Source organism: Triticum dicoccoides, chromosome 7B, assembly GCF_002162155.2.
Source record: "Triticum dicoccoides isolate Atlit2015 ecotype Zavitan chromosome 7B, WEW_v2.0, whole genome shotgun sequence".
NCBI lineage: Eukaryota > Viridiplantae > Streptophyta > Magnoliopsida > Poales > Poaceae > Triticum > Triticum dicoccoides.
The window spans coordinates 161,967,536-161,985,337 of record NC_041393.1 but is presented as its reverse complement, the minus strand read 5'-3'; the positions used below and the strand labels follow the sequence as shown (position 1 = coordinate 161,985,337).

Sequence of the window (17,802 nt, the reverse complement as noted above, 5' to 3'; positions counted from 1 at the left end):
ACAGGGGAGATCGAGACGAGAACAGGGGGCAATTTGCGAAATAATAGGTGGGGCTAGAGCTGACTGGTGGGTCCGAGCTGACTGGTGGGTCCCTGGCTGACGTGGCATACAACGGAGTACGGTGTACGTCGTGCACGTGTAGAGTCAGGACTGGCGTTTCAAGCTCAGGGACTGTATTGACGACGTATTTTCATGTACCGGTACCGTGTCGATGCAATACGCAAGTACCAGGATTGAAGTGGACGTAGCCAGCGAGTACGAGGACTATAGATGCAATTATCTCTTTTCTCCCTCGATCTCTTTCGCTCCCTCCATCCACCGCGACTCGACACGCACAGCCGCGTCCCAGCCCACCTCAATCTCGCCTCGCCGCCGGCAGCTAAACCCGCACCCCCGCGATGCAGAAGACGGCGCAGTCCTGGTTCACCGGCGGCACCGCCTCCCCCAGCACCGCCGCGGAGTCGCAGCCCTCCCTGCTCGCCGACTGGAACTCCTACGCCGCCACCCGCTCGGACGTCTCCTCCTCCTCCCCCCTCCCGTTTGACATCGAGGCCGCCGTCCGCTCCGCCAACGACACCGTCTCCGGCACCTTCAATGTGTAAGCCCCCTTCTCCCCAGCCCTAGCCCCTCAGGTCTGATCCGCTCCCGCCAAGCTCCGCTCCCTCCGAGCCGAGGGATCTGGATGCGATTAGCTAGCTAGCTCTCTGCCCCTGATCTAGCGCGTTCTGATCCGTGGGCCGCAGGGTGTCCAAGGGCGTGCGGGAGCTGCCGGGGAGCTTCCAGGGCGCCACCAGCAGCTTCCCCTCGGGGAAGGCGCTCATGTACTTCGGGCTCTTCCTCGCCACCGGCATCTTCTTCGTCTTCATCGCCTTCACGCTCTTCCTACCGGTCATGGTGCTCATGCCGCAGAAGTTCGCTATCTGCTTCACGCTTGGCTGTGCTCTCATCATCGCGTCACTCTTCGCGCTCAAAGGCCCCGGCAACCAGTTCGCCCATATGACGTCGAAAGAGGTACTCTATTGCTGCAGATTGCAGTTATGTCTGTTCATTTGCTTTAGTTTTCGAAGAATTTACTAATAGTCTTGTTTGCGAGTGAGGGAGTAGAGATTACCCTGTCAAAACCCATCCGCTGTTATTTTTAGTCAAATACGATTACAGCCTTGGAACATGTGGAAACAAGTTACAAATCTTAATTCATTACTAAGTGCTCTATACAGACAGCTAAATACTGCCATCTGCTAGTTTGGTCCTGTGTATGTGAATATCATGGGACCTGCATACAACAACAACAACAAAGCCTTTAGTCCCAAACAAGTTGGGGTAGGCTAGAGGTGAAACCCATAAGATCTCGCAACCAACTCATGGCTCTGGCACATGGATAGCAAGCTTCGACGCACCCCTGTCCATAGCTAGCTCTTTGTCGATACTCCAATCCTTCAGGTCTCTCTTAACGGACTCCTCCCATGTCAAAATCGGTCGACCCCGCCCTCTCTTGACATTCTCCGCACGCTTTAGCCGTCCGCTATGCACTGGAGCTTCTGGAGGCCTGCGCTGGATATGCCCAAACCATCTCAAACGATGTTGGACAAGCTTCTCCTCAATTGGTGCTACCCCAACTCTATCTCGTATATCATCATTCCGGACTCGATCCTTCCTCGTGTGGCCACACATCCATCTCAACATACGCATCTCCGCCACACCTAACTGTTGAACATGTCGCCTTTTAGTCGGCCAACACTCCGCGCCATACAACATTGCGGGTCGAACCGCCGTCCTGTAGAACTTGCCTTTTAGCTTTTGTGGCACTCTCTTGTCACAGAGAATGCCAGAAGCTTGGCGCCACTTCATCCATCCGGCTTTGATTCGATGGTTCACATCTTCATCAATACCCCTCGCTTTTGGGTTTCATCTCCATAAGAGTGGCTGAGTTTTTACGTTGGCTCGCCAAGCCTATCACAACCCTCCTCCTTTACCCGGGCTTGGGACCAGCTATGTTGAGACAACATAGGCGGAGTTATCATGGGACCTGCATAGTAATGAAAATTTCTTAAGGATCAGCTGTAGCATAGCTGGTGGTCATTTGGTTGTGCCGAGAGAAGTTAGTTAGTGCTTTGGATAGTGATAGGAAAAAATGAGTCAAGACAAAACGTGGGTGGATCGACTGGCAAATGGACAACGTAGTTATGATATTGTCCTTTAGTCTCATTGGTTGATTGTGCTCCATATAACCTTTCTGAGTTGATTTTGTAAGTATTTTCTTCCCCAAATCTCCAAAACAGGGCCCTATAAACCTAGAGAAAGAAAATCTATGCTGACAAGTTGTTTGTATGAAACACTTTTTAGTTTCTCATAGTGCCTGATAACAAATAAAAGTAACCATCACTACCCAAATTGAAGGCCGGAATTGAGCCGATTATACCATTACCTCTTACGACAGAGAACCAATAGCTCCGAGACTGTGATCTTACATCAAGGATTTTCTTTATATGAATCCCTTGCGTGGATCTTTGCGTGCATAACTTAATCACTTGAGAAGAGGAGTTTAAGGGATAATTATACCCTTCTATTGTCTATAGAATGTTTTGAATGAAACTAATATAGGAGTGATTGAGCATATTGCGGTGCTTAATTTTAAATAAGCAAGTCAGAAAGGGCACTGTTGAAAAACTGAGCACACAGATCAAGTAGGCCTTTCTTTCAGTCAACCTATTCAAACTCAGTGTTTAGTCTAAATTGCCATTGCCTGGAGTCAATCTGGTTGTTGGGTTTATCTCTTGAGGTTTTTGGTGGTTCAGGTCTTGAAGGTTTATTATAGATCTGAAGGACGTTTCTAACTCATGAACTGTTCCTTATCGTTATAGTTTTACACAACCTGGAAAACTGCACATGCTCTGTAAAGTCCTTCTAAAATAATTATTTTGAATGCCGTTGAACCATTAGCATCAAACTTATATTCCACAACAACTGGCCTATCACAGTTCATTAATGCAAGAATCAAATAACTTGAGACTCGAAAGAAAGAGAGAAATACAAGAAAAAACAGCATAAGGTTGTGTTGTAGAGCTTATGATCTGAACACGCCAAAAGAAGTGAGAGTAGTGGAAGCTGACAACCTTGTGACAGGCCTTCCGGTGAGCTCACCTGTTGATGTGGGTTCTCCTAATACCAGGTGCAACATAAGGAGTTTTGGCATTTTTTTTTCTCTCTCACCTATGAGCAGACAGAATATTTGGCTCAGTCTGATGTCTGGAATCAGCTGCATTATCCCAATTCCTGTCGATGGGTTCAATCTTTTCCTTTGTTTGTCTTGTGGAAGTCACGGGGTGGCACGTGGATGAGTACAGTTTGACTCGAGTGTAACTGCTGGTCTGCACGATCAATGGTTTCTGTCGACGCATGCAATTTCTGATTCTGTTTTGCTCCAATTCAGCAAGGAACATTTAAATGTTAAATCACTGGTTTTTTGCTTATAACGTACAAATTTACAGCTCTTTCCTATTTCTACTTGGAAAACCAAAAGCACCCATTTTAGGCACATAAGCATGTGACAAAAGTTGTTGATACAAAGTAGTTAATGGCCCTGTACTTGCTCAGTTTTCTTTTAATGGGATGCATTCAAATGTAAGCGGTTTCTGATAAGAGAACTTGCATAACTTTTCTTTTTCAGAGGCTACCGTTTACAGTGGGGTTCACTGGATGCATGGTTGGCACGATATATGTCTCTATGGTGCTTCACAGCTATTTTCTGTCGGTGATATTCTCGATCCTCCAGGTGTGTCTTTTTATCTCGTCTTCATTTCAGTGCCATTTCCTTTTAACAAGCTTGTAATCAGGGCCATGATTTGATGACCAGAGCTATAACGTCTTCTCTCCTTCTGTATTTTGTGGCATAATGATTTCCTTATCCTGATCTAAGCATGCTTTTCTAACTCTTGGAAACAATTCAGTGTGCACATGCACTTGGATAACTCAAGCCTCCTGTTTAAGAAGTGACCTTGCTCTTGCTTTTGTTCCAGGTCCTCGCTCTTGCTTACTACACCATATCCTACTTCCCTGGAGGCTCTAGTGGATTGAAGTTTCTCTCGTCAAGTCTCCTGTCTCCAGTATCAAGAATTTTTAGCTCGTAACCCTAGTGGAACAAATATGTATGTGATGATCACACCCGTGCCCTTGTAATTCCTGAAGTATCTTTTGTATCTAGTTGCTGATCGACCGAAAGTATCTTGTCCTGATCGACACATGATAGAGATATCAGATACCGTGACCCCTTCCTTCATTCCTTCCCACTGCCATTTACAGATGTTAGGCATGCGTTGGGCGTGGATCGAAAAAGGTTTGTTGAGCTACTGTATGTGAAGTTCCATTGTTAGCTTATCTTGTGCAAATAAAGTTATATTACTGCAGATTTACGGGCCAAGGTTATAGCGAAAGTGGCTGTTGCTTTTTGCTGCTTTTGTGTGTGTGTGAGAAGTGTCTGGATCTTCTCTCTTTCTTAAAAAAGAAAAGGTTGTGCAGGGTTCGAGTGTAAACTTCATCTAAATCAGATGTGAAGTTTACGGAAGTTGTTGATATTAGTGTTCAAGTGTTGCAGAGCTAGGTAGTAGTTTATTTTGGGAGGAGAAGCGAGAGATTTGTTGAAAAATGCGGACAGTGCTACACTTCAATCAGTTTGAAGACACCCTCAAACAAAAACTGAAGCAACAAGGCGCTAGAACACGGAACGCACCTTTCGTCTCGCTAACACCAGCACATCTGAATGAGCTACTGCGTGCTGCCAGAAAGAAAAGGAAAAAAAAGTACCACGGCGGCCGTTCACATGGTTGCATTGCCACTCGAACCAACAAAATGGCTCCTCTCCCTTTCAAGGTTCTGTCCGTCATCAGCCTCACGAATTGTGTATGAACCCCATATCCATGGGATACGCTCATCATGCAATCAGAAATCCACCAGGAAGTGGCTGGTTGGACGTTAGACGTCGCCGGTTTTTCACAATCTTTTCGTTTTGATCCGTGATACTAGCCCAGCGTCGGCGGAGCAGGAGGAGGCAGCGCCGTCGGGTGCGTCGAGGAGGAGGACGAGGCGAGGCAGCGGCGAGTAAAGCAAGGAAACCGAAGCAGTCAAGTGCTGTGAGGCGTGTTGACCCTTGGATTTTCAAAGCACGTCAAGTGCTGTGAGGCTTGGATTTTGTGTGGGGGTAGTACTCTGCGCCGGCGCACCGGCCGAAATTTCGGCCGGTCCGTTGCGGAGCGTTCGATGAGACCCCGTCCAACGGTTGGATCTCATAATAATTGGTCCCCCATTCAACCATTGGGTCTCGTAATAATTAGTCAACCCACGTTTCTCCCCTACGTCACGCACACGCGCGTAACTGCCCGCGGTGAACCTCCTACTTGTCCAGATCGGGCTGTCCTCTCCCTCGTGCACGAGGTCGCCGTTGCCGCCGCCGTCCCCCACATCTCGCCTCCTCCCATCGCCAGATGTGTCTCCGCTCATAGCAGTGGCTGGTTTGTAGCAGAATAAAAATAAGAATGGAGAACACGGCGACCCGGGTTTGAAGCAAAACATGGTTTCCACCAAAAATGTGACATGGTTCCAGCAAAATTGTAAAGTGGTTCCAGCAAAAAAGCAATATTGTTTCCAGGAAACATAGATATGCTTCCAGCAGAAAACACATGATTGCAACAAAAAATTAATATGGTTCCAGCAAAATTGAGAAGTGGTTCCAGCAAAAATGATATTCTTTGTAGCAATCATTGTTATGGTTCCAACAAAAAGCACATGGTTTCAACAAAAAATTAATATGGTTCCAGCAAAAAATTAATATGGTTCCAGCAAAAAATTGAAAAAAAGGTTTTCCCAAACAATTATATGGTTCCAGCAAAAATTCATGGCGGCCACCAGCCGTCGCCTCCCAGCACGGTCCTCCCTTGTGTTGAGTCGAATGCTGGTTCGAGCAAAAAAAAAACCTATGCAGCAAAAATCATGGCGGCCATTGCCGTCCCCGTCCAGGCACTAGCCTCTCCTGTTGCAGCAAAAAAGAAAGCGAGTTCTAGCAAAAATCAAAAGTGGTTCCAGCAAAACAACAACAAAAGGCAACTTACCATGGCCACTGCCGTCGCCGCCCGCCACCATCCTCGCCGTTTGAAGAAAAACCACTGGCCGATTCCAGCACCGCTCCTCATCTGTCGCAGCATCTCCCCCGCGTCACCGCCGGTCCCCGCCCTTTTCGCTGCTGGACGCAATAGCTTCCGCCGCGGGTCGGCCGCTCAACCTCTTGCATCCACGGGCGCAGCTCGCCGTGCGCCATGAGCGCATCTCATCGCCGGTGGTGTTGCTCTTGGTCAAAGGGGGAAAGGGGTGGTGGGGCAGCCTCAGCCAATACACAGAATAGAAGAAACACATAAGTGGAGGGGGGGTGGCCATGGCCGGCCGGCACCGCCTCGCCGGTGGTAGCGGATCTCGTAGGGGAAGCAGGGGCGAAGTGCAAGCGGCTGGCGGAGCAGAGGAGATGAGGCTGTGCGAGACGAACAATAATTTTGGATCTTGTCTCTGTGGAGATAAGGTGAGGGAAAGGAGCGGTGCGCAGGGCCCACTTAAGAAACGTGCATGTGACAGCCGCGTGCGACCGGCTGAGTTTTCAGCCGGCGCACCGGCCACAAACGTTTACCTTTTTGAAACTGGAAACTAGAGCTTCCGTTAAACCAAGGGCACAGCTACCCGTCCTAAAACCATTCTGAGCGACGTTCACGACGGCAGAAACCAAAATCATTGTAATCAAAGTGCAAAATACAGAGGCTTCTAGCTTCAAAATCGTAGGTTCTAGATCCGAGACGTCAACGAAGACCTGCAAATCCGATAAAAATAAAAATAAACAGGAGAATATCATATGGAAACCAATATTCAATGAAAGCTTCGTGAAAGCCTTATTTTAAAGTTCTGGAAAAATCTGAAAATAATATGCAATGTTAAGAGGGTGATGTGTTATTGCCACGCAAAACTTCAAGTTGAAACATATTACGAGATGGGAACTATGAAAAAGACAAACTCAGCCCTGAACAGTGACATTACTGCTCAGCACTATTCGACAATGATTTTATCTTTTTCACAGCTCACATCTCGTAATTTGTTTCAATATAAAATTTTGCGTGGCAATAAAATATCATCCTATTTACATCCCTTATTTTTTAGATTTTTTTGAAACTTTAAAACATCCTTTTCTCGGGTTTTCACCTAACGTTGGTTTCCGTATAATATTCTCACTAAGTTAAAATACCTGGTTGGCCCGTATATTCGAAAAACGCATAGAGCAACTATGGCAACTTTTGTAAGGACTTTATTTGTTTTTCCACACAAACCACACCGTCCTTGCATGGCAGTACCCTTTAACATTTTCTAAAAGCATCTACAGCCAGGGTCACCAAATTCGGGCCCTCAAACGCCTGCGGACGCGCCCGGGTGCATTCGCGTCCACTGACCGAGCGCGTATGTGGCCACTGACCGGACACTCCTCAATTTGTGTCCTCCACACCCGCAGTCCTCGTATTCGATACCCTATATCCATACAACTCACGCACGTGAACATAAATTACGTAGATCACCGCACGGGCTATGAAACGACCATAGATATGCACATTCCGATAACCAAAAGATCACAAACGGATCTTCAAAAGCTACTCAAAGTTCACATAATCCACATACGTCAGGTTCTAACTAGAGACATAAATAATTAGAAATTAACGGCGGAGATTCACCACTTCCTCGTCGGGCCTTTGCCCTTCCGGTCGTCGGCCCAGCTGTAGGCGTCGGCGGCAGGTGGTGGATCATCAGAGTCGTCGGAGGTGGAGCTGTGGTCGTGGTGTTCATCGTCGGAGAGGACGATGATCCCCTTCATCCGTCGGATGGCCCTGTCCAGCTGCCGCTTGAGTTTGGTCACCCGAGCCGCCTCGCGCTCCGACTGCTCAATGGCAAGCCGGAGCGCATTCGCGTTCTTTCGTCGTAGGCGGCGAGCGCCCGTTTCCGCCGCCATCAGCAATCGGCGGTAGACCCAAGCGAGGAGCCGCTCGTCCTCGTCAGGCTCCACTGGCAGCCCACCGCGGCGGCGCACGGACTGCCCCGCCACGTCCCTCTCCCTTGCCCGCTGCCTCTTGCGGCGGGGTGGTCCATGCCCCTTTTTTGGAGTGCGCGTGCGGGCTGGCGGAGCGGGCACTAGCACCCATCGCTGGTCGCGCGGAGCAATGGCCGACGGGGGAAGGGGACAACGCGGGGGTGGAGCAGATGGCGCTGCCTTGGTGGAGCTGCGCCCGGGCTAGGAGGGCCCAGCTCCGGCCTTCGCGCCGCGCCGGTGCGGGACCGATGCCGGTTGCAGATCCGGAGCTGCCCCCGGTGTCCACCTTCGACCTCTACAACACAATGCGAAGGGCTATCTTCTGGAGCGAGAGATGACAATGAGTGAGTGCTAGGGTTCAAAGAGGAGAAAGATTGGAGTTTTTGGTTGGGATGCCATGTGGTCGGTGCTGGGCGGATTAACGTGGCGGACATGCCCGGGCGTGAGCAAGTCGCCCCATGTCCGCCCTACATTTAGGTTGAATATATGGGGCGCGGGCGCCGGACATCCCGGACGTTTGAGGACGGTTTGAGGCGTTCAACTGGATCGAGTTTACGTGACCAATCATTGACCGATTTGCTTGTTCGGGTGTTTGAGACGGGTTTGAGGCGCCCGACTGTAGATGCCTTTACACATCGCAAAATTTTCTCCCACACTATTTGTCAGTGTTAGCTTGTAAACACGACAATGCAACATCAGTCCAAATCACATGGCAGCTCTTTTTGCAATTCGTGGCAACATAGCTCAATCTCACATGGCAACATTACTCAAAAACACATGATAATCTAGCTCATGCCATTATATTTGTGTGTTTAAAGCAAGTATAATAGGATGGCATAGACGGGCTGTAAGACTTTAAATATTATATTTTTGATGAATTAGAGGAGAGAATATGAGAAAGGAGAAGTGGGCTACTGATCAACAGCCAGCTATACCACACGCTCCTAACAATTTATGAGAGAAGAAAGTGGGCCGTGTATCAACGAAGTAATACATATTTATATGATAATTATTACACATGCCGGCTATAAATTGATTGTAGATAATGCGACAAGATCATATAGCCAGTAATAGGTTATACTATTAAGAGCATCTCTAACAGGCGCCCAAAAAGAGCTCCGCATGCTAAAAATTCGTTTTTTTTTGGCGCTGAACAGCTCGAACATATGCTGTAAAATATTGCACGCACTAAAATGTTTTGTGCACGCGCTTAAAAATGCTATCGCGCGCACCATATTTTGGGCTCCGGATTGCGCGCGATTCACAATTTACACTGCGTGCTTTTTTGGGCGTACATTTTTGGGCGTCTGCTAAAGCAATGTTAGTCCCAGCGCATTAAAAATGCTACAGTGACGCGCTATAATATTTATTGGGCGTGGAATTTTTGTGCGGCTATTGGAGATGCTCTAACCATGCTCTTATTGCTTTACCGGGAAGCAAGCTCAAGGGTAGAGAGGAGATTGGTGGCAATCTACAACTCATACCCATGGCAACTTCATCCATAACCACATCCCCATAGACAAGGAACCCATAAACAACTACTACCTCCGTCTAGGTGAATAAGTCATTCGCGTAGTTCTAGGTCATCGATTTAAGGAATTAAATATGTGTAATATGTCATGAAAAGTATATCACTAAATTTTTACAAAGATGTAGTTTCTAAATATATGTTTTTTGTCACAAAGAATACATATTTAGATAGTTAAATCGTCAACCTAGAACTACACGAATGACTTATTCACCGAGACGGAGGTAGTAGTATTCTTTTTCGGGCGAATAGCTCCCATGCGACATCGTTGGTGTGAACTATCTCTCATGCGACGTAGTTGGTTGTAATGGCTCTCATGCGACGCCTCCCAACGCATAAATAGCTCAAGCAAGACAACCCATTTACGCGTTAGTTAGGCTGAGGTTTGGTTAGGACACTGGGGGTTATGTGCTCTGACTGGTGGGTCCACCTAGGGCCACGTAGTAAATAGTCAACCTCCATGACTCGACCGGTGACTGTGTGACCGTGCTCGACTCGCCCGTGCTGGACATTGCGAGCGGCGCCGTCGTAAGCATCTTCTCCGGCAGCGGTTTCTTCTCCGCGGTGTTGGAGCGCATTTCTCGGCAGCGGCAGAGCTATTGCGAGGTGAGCCCGAAACCCTAGTCCCACTCCCCGGAATTTTGGGGGATCTGTGTTCTCTCATGCTGTTCTCTCATGCTGCCCCTGTTTCTTGGCGATTTAGAATCTTGATTGGATCCGGGGGCTGTTTCGCCCCTTCTGCGCGGCCCGGTGTGGTGGAGCGCCTTTCTCGGCAGCGGCTGTTGCGAGTGAGTATTTTCTAAACACTAGTCCCATTCCATTGAATTTTGGATAAATCTGTGGCCTCATTGCTGCCGGGCTGCCCCAATTTCTTGGCGTTTTAGAATCTCGATTGGATAGGAGATGGAGATGGATGAGATGGAGCGAGGAGACATTGCTTCAAATCGGTAATGCCACCCTCTTTTCGGGCTTTTCTCTTTTAGCTGTTATCGAACTCGATTTGGTAGTGCTTGCCATTGACAAAACGCGCTGACAAAACAGGGGAGGTTCAGGTTCTGCCACCACATTCACAATTATAGTGGAATTTTTTCCTTGTAAAGCCAAGCTCAGTGATGGCAGTGTCCAAGACATTGATAGAGATACCACCGTGAGGTTGGATGTCGAATTTGCAGATGTTGATCCCCAGGAATTGGAGAGCATGAAGGAGAAGGCCGTGGGCAATTTGGTGGAGAGAATTGGGGAGAATATTATTTGGGGTCCAGAACAAGAGGTATCTCTGCAACGTTTCGATAACTATAATGGTGAGTATGTGAGAATTGAAGATGGAGAATCCATGGTTGCTGAAATTGATCAGCAAGAAGGATGGGCAAGCAAACAAGTAACATTTTATGCAGAGCTAATTGATCTGCAAACTCATTCCAGAGTTGGTTATGTGCCATCAAAGATGGCTGCACAGGTGGAAGATGATGAGTGGGTTTCACAAAAGAAGATGTTGGCATTGTTGACTGAACCGACTGTAGTAGTTGAAGATACAGGGATTGATGCAGATGGAGAGGAGGGAACCCATGGTGCTAGGAAGATTGTTGTTGACTGGAATGTAGTAGAATTGAATGAAAAAACAAATTTGGTCATTACACCAATATCTGACATTGATATGGCCGAAATGTTTGGCATTCAAGTTGATGACAAAGATAAGGAGAAGAATGACAGTTCTTTGCCTGCTGATGGTAACACAGGCCCTATAAATGCAAATGAGGATGAAGAAGAGCTGATGAGAGAGGCTGCAGATGATGTGGATGATGCAGATGATAATGAGCTGGTTTGTTTGTATGACAAAGAGAACCCAGTTATTGAGGTGGGAAAGTTGTGGCCAAGCATGAAGGAGTTTAGGATGTCTTTCAGGACCTATGCAGTGAAAAAAGAGTTTGATGCCAAGACTATGTGGACTGATCGAAAGAAATTTTATGCTCGGTGCAAAGGTTATGATGGTGGTGGCAATCCTTGCAAATGGTACTTGTCTGCCAGACTACAACCTAATAGAAGTACAGTAAGGGTAAATTAAATACCACACCAGTATACATGTATGACCACTTCACAGAGAGTTTCAAAGATGACATCACAGCTTTGGGTTACAGAGAAGATTACTCCTATTTTAGCCAAGACGCCAACGACTACTGCAAAGAGGCTTAAAGTTGACCTGGAGAAGCTGTACCCCATCCAGCTGCAATATACCACAGTGTGGAAAGCAAAATAAAGGGCCATGAAATCATTGTATGGTGACTGGGCAAATACATTTAGGATGTTGTATAGTTTTAAAGCAGAGGTGGAGAAGAGGTCACCTGAGAGTGTGGTAGAGATAGATACAGAGGTAACAGAGGATGGCAGGGTTTTATTCAGCAAGTTTTTTATATGTTTGAAGCCTTGCATAGATGGATTCAAAGCAGGTTGTCGTCCATATTTGAGCATAGACTCATCTTTTTTGACTGGAAAGTGGAATGGTCAGTTGGCTGCATGCAATGCTCTAGATGGACACAACTGGATGTTCCCAATTGCAATAGGAATGTTTCAATCAGAGACAGAGGCATCATGGATATGGTTCATGATGCAACTGAAAAGATGCATAGGGCCAGTTTCTCCTTTGGCCATCCACACAGATGCATGTAAAGGGTTGGAAAATGCAGTAAAAAATGTTTTCCCCCATGCTGAGCAGAGGGAGTGCTTTGGACATATGTGGATGAATGTGATAAAAAAATTCAGAGGAGATGAATTTGGGCGCATGTGGCCAGCAGCAAGATCATACACCAGACAGACACATTCCTATCACCTTGGTAAGATAATGGCATCATGTAGTGATAATGAATTTGCTTCATGGTTAAACACCCACCATTCTCTATTGTGGTATAGATCAGGTTTTAATACTGCCATAAAATGTGATCATATCAATAACAACTTGGCAGAAAGTTTTAACAACAAAGTGAAGAATTTGAAAGACTTGCCCGTGCATGACATGGTGGACCAAATAAGGATCATGATCATGCGTTTGTGGGAGTTGAGAGGGAAAATTGCTAATATTTTGGAAGGGGACAAGCTTCCAGCAGTGGTACAACAGGTGGTCAACATGAGTAGAAATCTTTCACATCTGTCTGTTGAGAAATCTTCATTGTGGGGTGCTGAAGTTAGAGATACAAAGAATGGCAAGAGGCATGTGGTAAATACTAAGTTGCATGAGTGCACTTGCCAAGAGTGGCAACACACTGGAAAACCATGTGAGCATTCCATACTTTTTTGGCATCTAAACCCAGGTTAAATATGCACCCATATTTGCATGAGTATTATTCAGTACAAAAATTCAAAGCTGCATATGCAAGTCCAATTCCTGCACTGACTGACCAATCTCAGTGGCCTGAGGTGGAAATAGAATTTACCTTGTGTCCCCCTGTCACTAGAAGAAAGGCTGAGAGGCCAAAACAGAGCAGATTCAAAGCTTGGTTTGAGAAAGGTGGTTGTAGTAAGAAGGGGAAAAAGAAAAAGGAAAATAATGATAAGCCCAAAAGGGCTCAAAAAGGTAACAAAAATAGGTGCAAGTTGTGTGAGGTACTTGGGCACAGAATTGGTTCATCCAAATGCATCTACACTCCTCAGAGGCTAAAGTATGTTTATGTTACTTGCAAGTTTTTGATTTTGCTACTTGTTCTAGTATCTAACCAAGTCAAATGCTTTATTTTTTAGGAGGAAGCGTGTAGAAAAAGCCCCACCTCTTGTTGTTGAACAATGCTGGCCAGTGAAAAAAGTAAGACTCAATGGCTTTAGAAGGAAGAGCACTAAGCAGATAATGTTTGGTGACAAAGATATGGGGCAAACTGAAACTGTTACTGCTGAACATGAGCTAAGTGTTTCTGTTTTGGACGATGTGATGCATACTGAATCTGTTTTGCAGGCGCTAGGGCAATCTGAAACTGTTGCAGATGAAGCAACTGTTGTGCTCCCATGTGAATCTGCTTTGACAGCTATGTTGCCATGTTTGGAGGTTGTGCTGCCAAGTGTTGAGTTGCAAACTGAAGTAGTTAAACAATGTGTGCCATCTACTCAATCTGCAGAAGTGCAAACTGAAGAAGTGGGACATGGTCAGGTGCAAAAGTTGAGGGGGCCTAGTGTAGTTGGCAAGAAAACCAAGGGGACAAAAAGCAAGAGCATCAGCATCAACAAACTATGCGTCGTGGAACCAAACGGTGGAAAAAAGGAGAAGAAATCGGGTGGTAGAAAGAAGAAAAAGAAATAGAGTCGAAATCATTCAAATTTGATGTGAAAACTTAAGTTTGTTGTCATTTGATGTGAAAACTTATGTTCTTTCATGTGAAAACTTATGTGCTATGATGTTGATTTGACTTGAAATAAAATTCAAATTTGAACCGAGATTCAAATTTGAACCTATCTCCAATATATTTGGGGCTCATTTGTTTGTTCTGTGATGTTACATTGTTTTATGTACTACTATGCACTTTAGTTCATAAATCCAACCTTTTTTGTGAAGTCCAACTCATAGTCACTGAAAATGTTGTCCAAACAGGCTCCAAAGTAAGGGAAAACGGCTCCATTTCTAAGCAAGTTTTTTTCGACCTTCTCAAAATCACCCAAAAAGATTTTCTTAGCTTATATTATACCTATATAGGATCAATACGAAGTCTCACCTTTTTTTTGAATAAGTATTCATATTATTTAATTTATTTTTGAAAAAACACCCTTTAATACAAAGTCAGCAATAAAACAAGTTAAAAAATTTAAAAATGAAAAAATAACTTCAGATCCTCCTTAGTCACTTCAAAATGAAGCTAAGGTGAGGTTTTTGATTTTTTTGCATTTTCAAAACCTCAAACCCTCTTCTCACTCCTTTGAACTCTATGCAACCTCAATTGAGATAGTCCAATTTGTGAAGGTTTTTTCATGCAAAGATCATTAGATCAAGTTTGTCATTTTATATCGTAACTATGTAACATAAAAAGACTACATGCGCAGGTTTTTCATTTTTTAGATTTTTTTGAATTAGTTATACACATTTGAATGTTCGGTCAAACTTTTCAAAACCCCGTTGACTGCCTCCAAAACCCATGTAACCCTAGCGCCAAACGTCCACCGTCGATCTAACCCTAACACCAAACTGCGGCCATCGGATAGGCCTTCTAGAAGGATTCCGGGGGGCGATCCGTGGGAGCCCTGATTCTCCAATCTGATTGGCCACCGTTTTTTCTCTCTGACGAACAGATAACATTGAGCGGGGGAGCATCTCAGTGACCGTTGGGCCGAGCGGATCGGGCCCGGCAGAGCCTGGCGTGCGTGCGCACGGCCGTCGAGAGGGGGGATGGGCTGCATGCGAGAGGGTCAATGACATGTGGGCCGTCCCTGTCCCATGCATGCCATGCAACGTCGCAGCCTAGCTATTCTGTCCCATGCACGCATCGACGCAGTAAAGCACGGCAGGGGCGCGGGCTTGCATGCACGCATCGACGCAGTAAAGCACGACAGGGGCGCAACGTATAGGTATGTCGCATCCTAGCTATTTTAACAAATGCATGTTTGAACCTGAGACACGGGATGAACGCGTCGGTGGTGCAGCTCCTTTTTCAGTGTCACGCGCGGATGAACGAGCCTGTTTCCCACGCGGCGTCACCGCCGATGCAAGTGCACGAAACGATGCATCTCGCCTGTGCCGACGGTGCCTCTTTGGATGCTCTGCCCGCCGTTTTTGAATTAATGCCCACAATTACTCTATGCCAGTACGAACGGAGAAGAGAAAACGATCGAGAAGGCACCGTGTACACATTGACCACGGCTGCAACGCGGCTATAAAAGGGCACCATTTCCTCATCCCTCTCACACTCATCTCCCCCATCTCTCAAGCCTCCTCCGCTTCTTCTTTTCGAGCCAAATCCACCACTCGAGCCACAATGCAGTTCAACGGCCCTACCTACCGTCGCCCTCGCACCGTGCCGGAGAGGGAGTACCCGGCCGGAGTCATCGTCGAGAATAGCCTGAGGGTGTGGGCCATCTCAAGGTGGAGGGGCCCTAGAGAGTTGGCTCGCTTCTTCCTCCAAGCCGGCTACCGCCACCTCCCTCCGGGCACTCCGCCCATGTTCCACCTCCACGAGCAGTACGATGGCAACGCCAACGGCCTCGTCATCGGCCTCCATGTCACCTTCACCAACCCCTACGACGCTCACCACCTCCTCGGCCAGGTGTTCTGGTGTGGATGCGAGTTTATCGCGTTCACGACCTACAACATCTTCACCAACTTCCACCACATATTCCCTCACCCCAACGGCATGCACACCCTTCCTTACCAGATGCCGGAGAACGACGAGTGAGGGGCGCCGGCTAAGGAGGAGGGGCCAAGGAGTTGCTCGAGTGCGAGTCTTTCTATCTATCTAGCTTGTGTTTGTGTTGGTTTGGGCGTGTGTGCCCGTGTCTTCTATCTATCTATTTTTATGTTCTATGAACTATATGTTGTAAGGGGATGCCCCTCTATATGTTCTATCTACCTATGCTACTAGGGTACCCGATGCCCCTCTATCGTGCTATCTATTAATGTTTTTTCGGGCTAGTGCTATCTTTTTTTTCGATTTGTGCTATGGTGTTTTCAAAGTTTCTCCATTGCATTTTATTTATGTGGCCATGTGAACTAAAAATGCACTAAAACATGATCCAATCATATAAGTTGTTGTTAGCACGTGTCTAGTTAATTATCTTCCTTTTATGTTTTATGCACTATATGTTGTAAGGGGATGCCCCTCTATGTTGTAAGGAGATGCTACTAGGGGCACACTAGATGTCTTCTTTTTTTGAAAGTGGCACAACCTTTTGGGGCCCCAACCTTTTTCGGTTGAAACACACGAGTAAAAACTTTGAAAACACCATAGCACAAATCAAAAAATAAATAAAAATGGTGCTTGGTTGAAATAAACTAGAACCAAACAATTGCAACTTTTTTGGTTCACAAAGACTGCAAGTTAGACTGCTAACTAGAACCAACCTTTTGTTTTAGCCGAAACAACACGGGACCCTACAATCGGACACGATAGCTTATGCATAAAAATAGCTCAAATAATTATCAGATGAGTTATCTAAAAAAAGGTGAAGGCAGGAAACTTAACATTTGTGAAATAACCTAAAGCCGAAAAGATATATCGATGTCAATGACCGTTTGCACTTTTTTTTGCACTAGCTACACTTCTTTTATCAATGAGCCTGGATATGTTCTATTCGGCCCTGCCTAACTTCTATATGGGCCTGGTCTTTTCGGGCAACTGTGGACGAACATTTTTTTTCCTTTTCTCCCTCTACCACTGAAACTGAAACTGAAACTGATGACAAACTGAAGAACTGAAAAAACGAAACAGAGTGGAGAAGACATGCCGAATTCGTACAGCGCAACACTTTTATTCAAATGTACATATCATTACGATTACAAATGATGCCCAATCTATTCACTTACGACTAATTATCATCACATAAACAAATGCGAGAGCAATTACACAAACATAAAAAAGTCCGGCCCTCAAATTGCCCTGCTTCTGCAATTCGATGAGTTTCTTCATCTGCTTGTTCAGCTTCTTCAGCTTTGCCGTCACTCCTGCATCCCCCACAGTAGCACCCATGAAAGGGCGGGCGCCCCCAATGGAATTGCCAGATCCAGATGCGCCCGATCCAAATTTGCCCAACTTCTCCACCTCCAACGGTAAATCGAGCTCCCCTGATGCACCCTCCAGTTGAATCCGCTCTATGTACTCATCTAGCCACTCAAAATGGGTGCATTGCTTCAATTTCTGAAATAGGAAAGATGAACCCTAAATCCCAAATCCGATGGGGAAAAATGGGCAAATTTGAAATTGGGAGACAAAAACCAAAATTGGCATATTGAGAAGTAAAATCTCACCTTTCCCTGCTCTGGTTTGCTCTCGCATTTCACGAATTCCCGTCCAAGGTTGCCATTCTTGTCGGTCGTTGTGACTAGCCGCTTCAAGGGTGCGATACGTGGGCATGCAGGGCACCTTGTCATGGGCACTGCGCCATAGCGCGGCCATGAGCGGCGGGAGGCTGAAGCGGAGCTCGACATTGCCAGGTCGCGGCCCGGAACGGTGTTGCTGCCCGTCGTCGCCGGAGAAGAAGAACAACAACG

The 17,802-nt window shown here is 46.4% G+C and overlaps 1 protein-coding gene across 1 annotated transcript in view; it reads left to right on the top strand.

Moving 5' to 3' along the window:
* The window catches only part of LOC119339236 (protein transport protein SFT2-like), a 10,548-nt gene extending 6,147 nt beyond the window's left edge, over positions 1 to 4,401 (top strand). Inside the window, exons 2-5 of the mRNA XM_037611366.1 lie at positions 292 to 598; positions 744 to 1,011; positions 3,668 to 3,772; positions 4,017 to 4,401. Of these exons, the coding sequence (XP_037467263.1) occupies positions 399 to 598; positions 744 to 1,011; positions 3,668 to 3,772; positions 4,017 to 4,127 (684 nt within the window). The 5' untranslated portion in view covers positions 292 to 398 and the 3' untranslated portion in view covers positions 4,128 to 4,401. The remainder of the gene's footprint in view (positions 1 to 291; positions 599 to 743; positions 1,012 to 3,667; positions 3,773 to 4,016) is intronic.
* Positions 4,402 to 17,802: the final 13,401 nt, after the last annotated feature.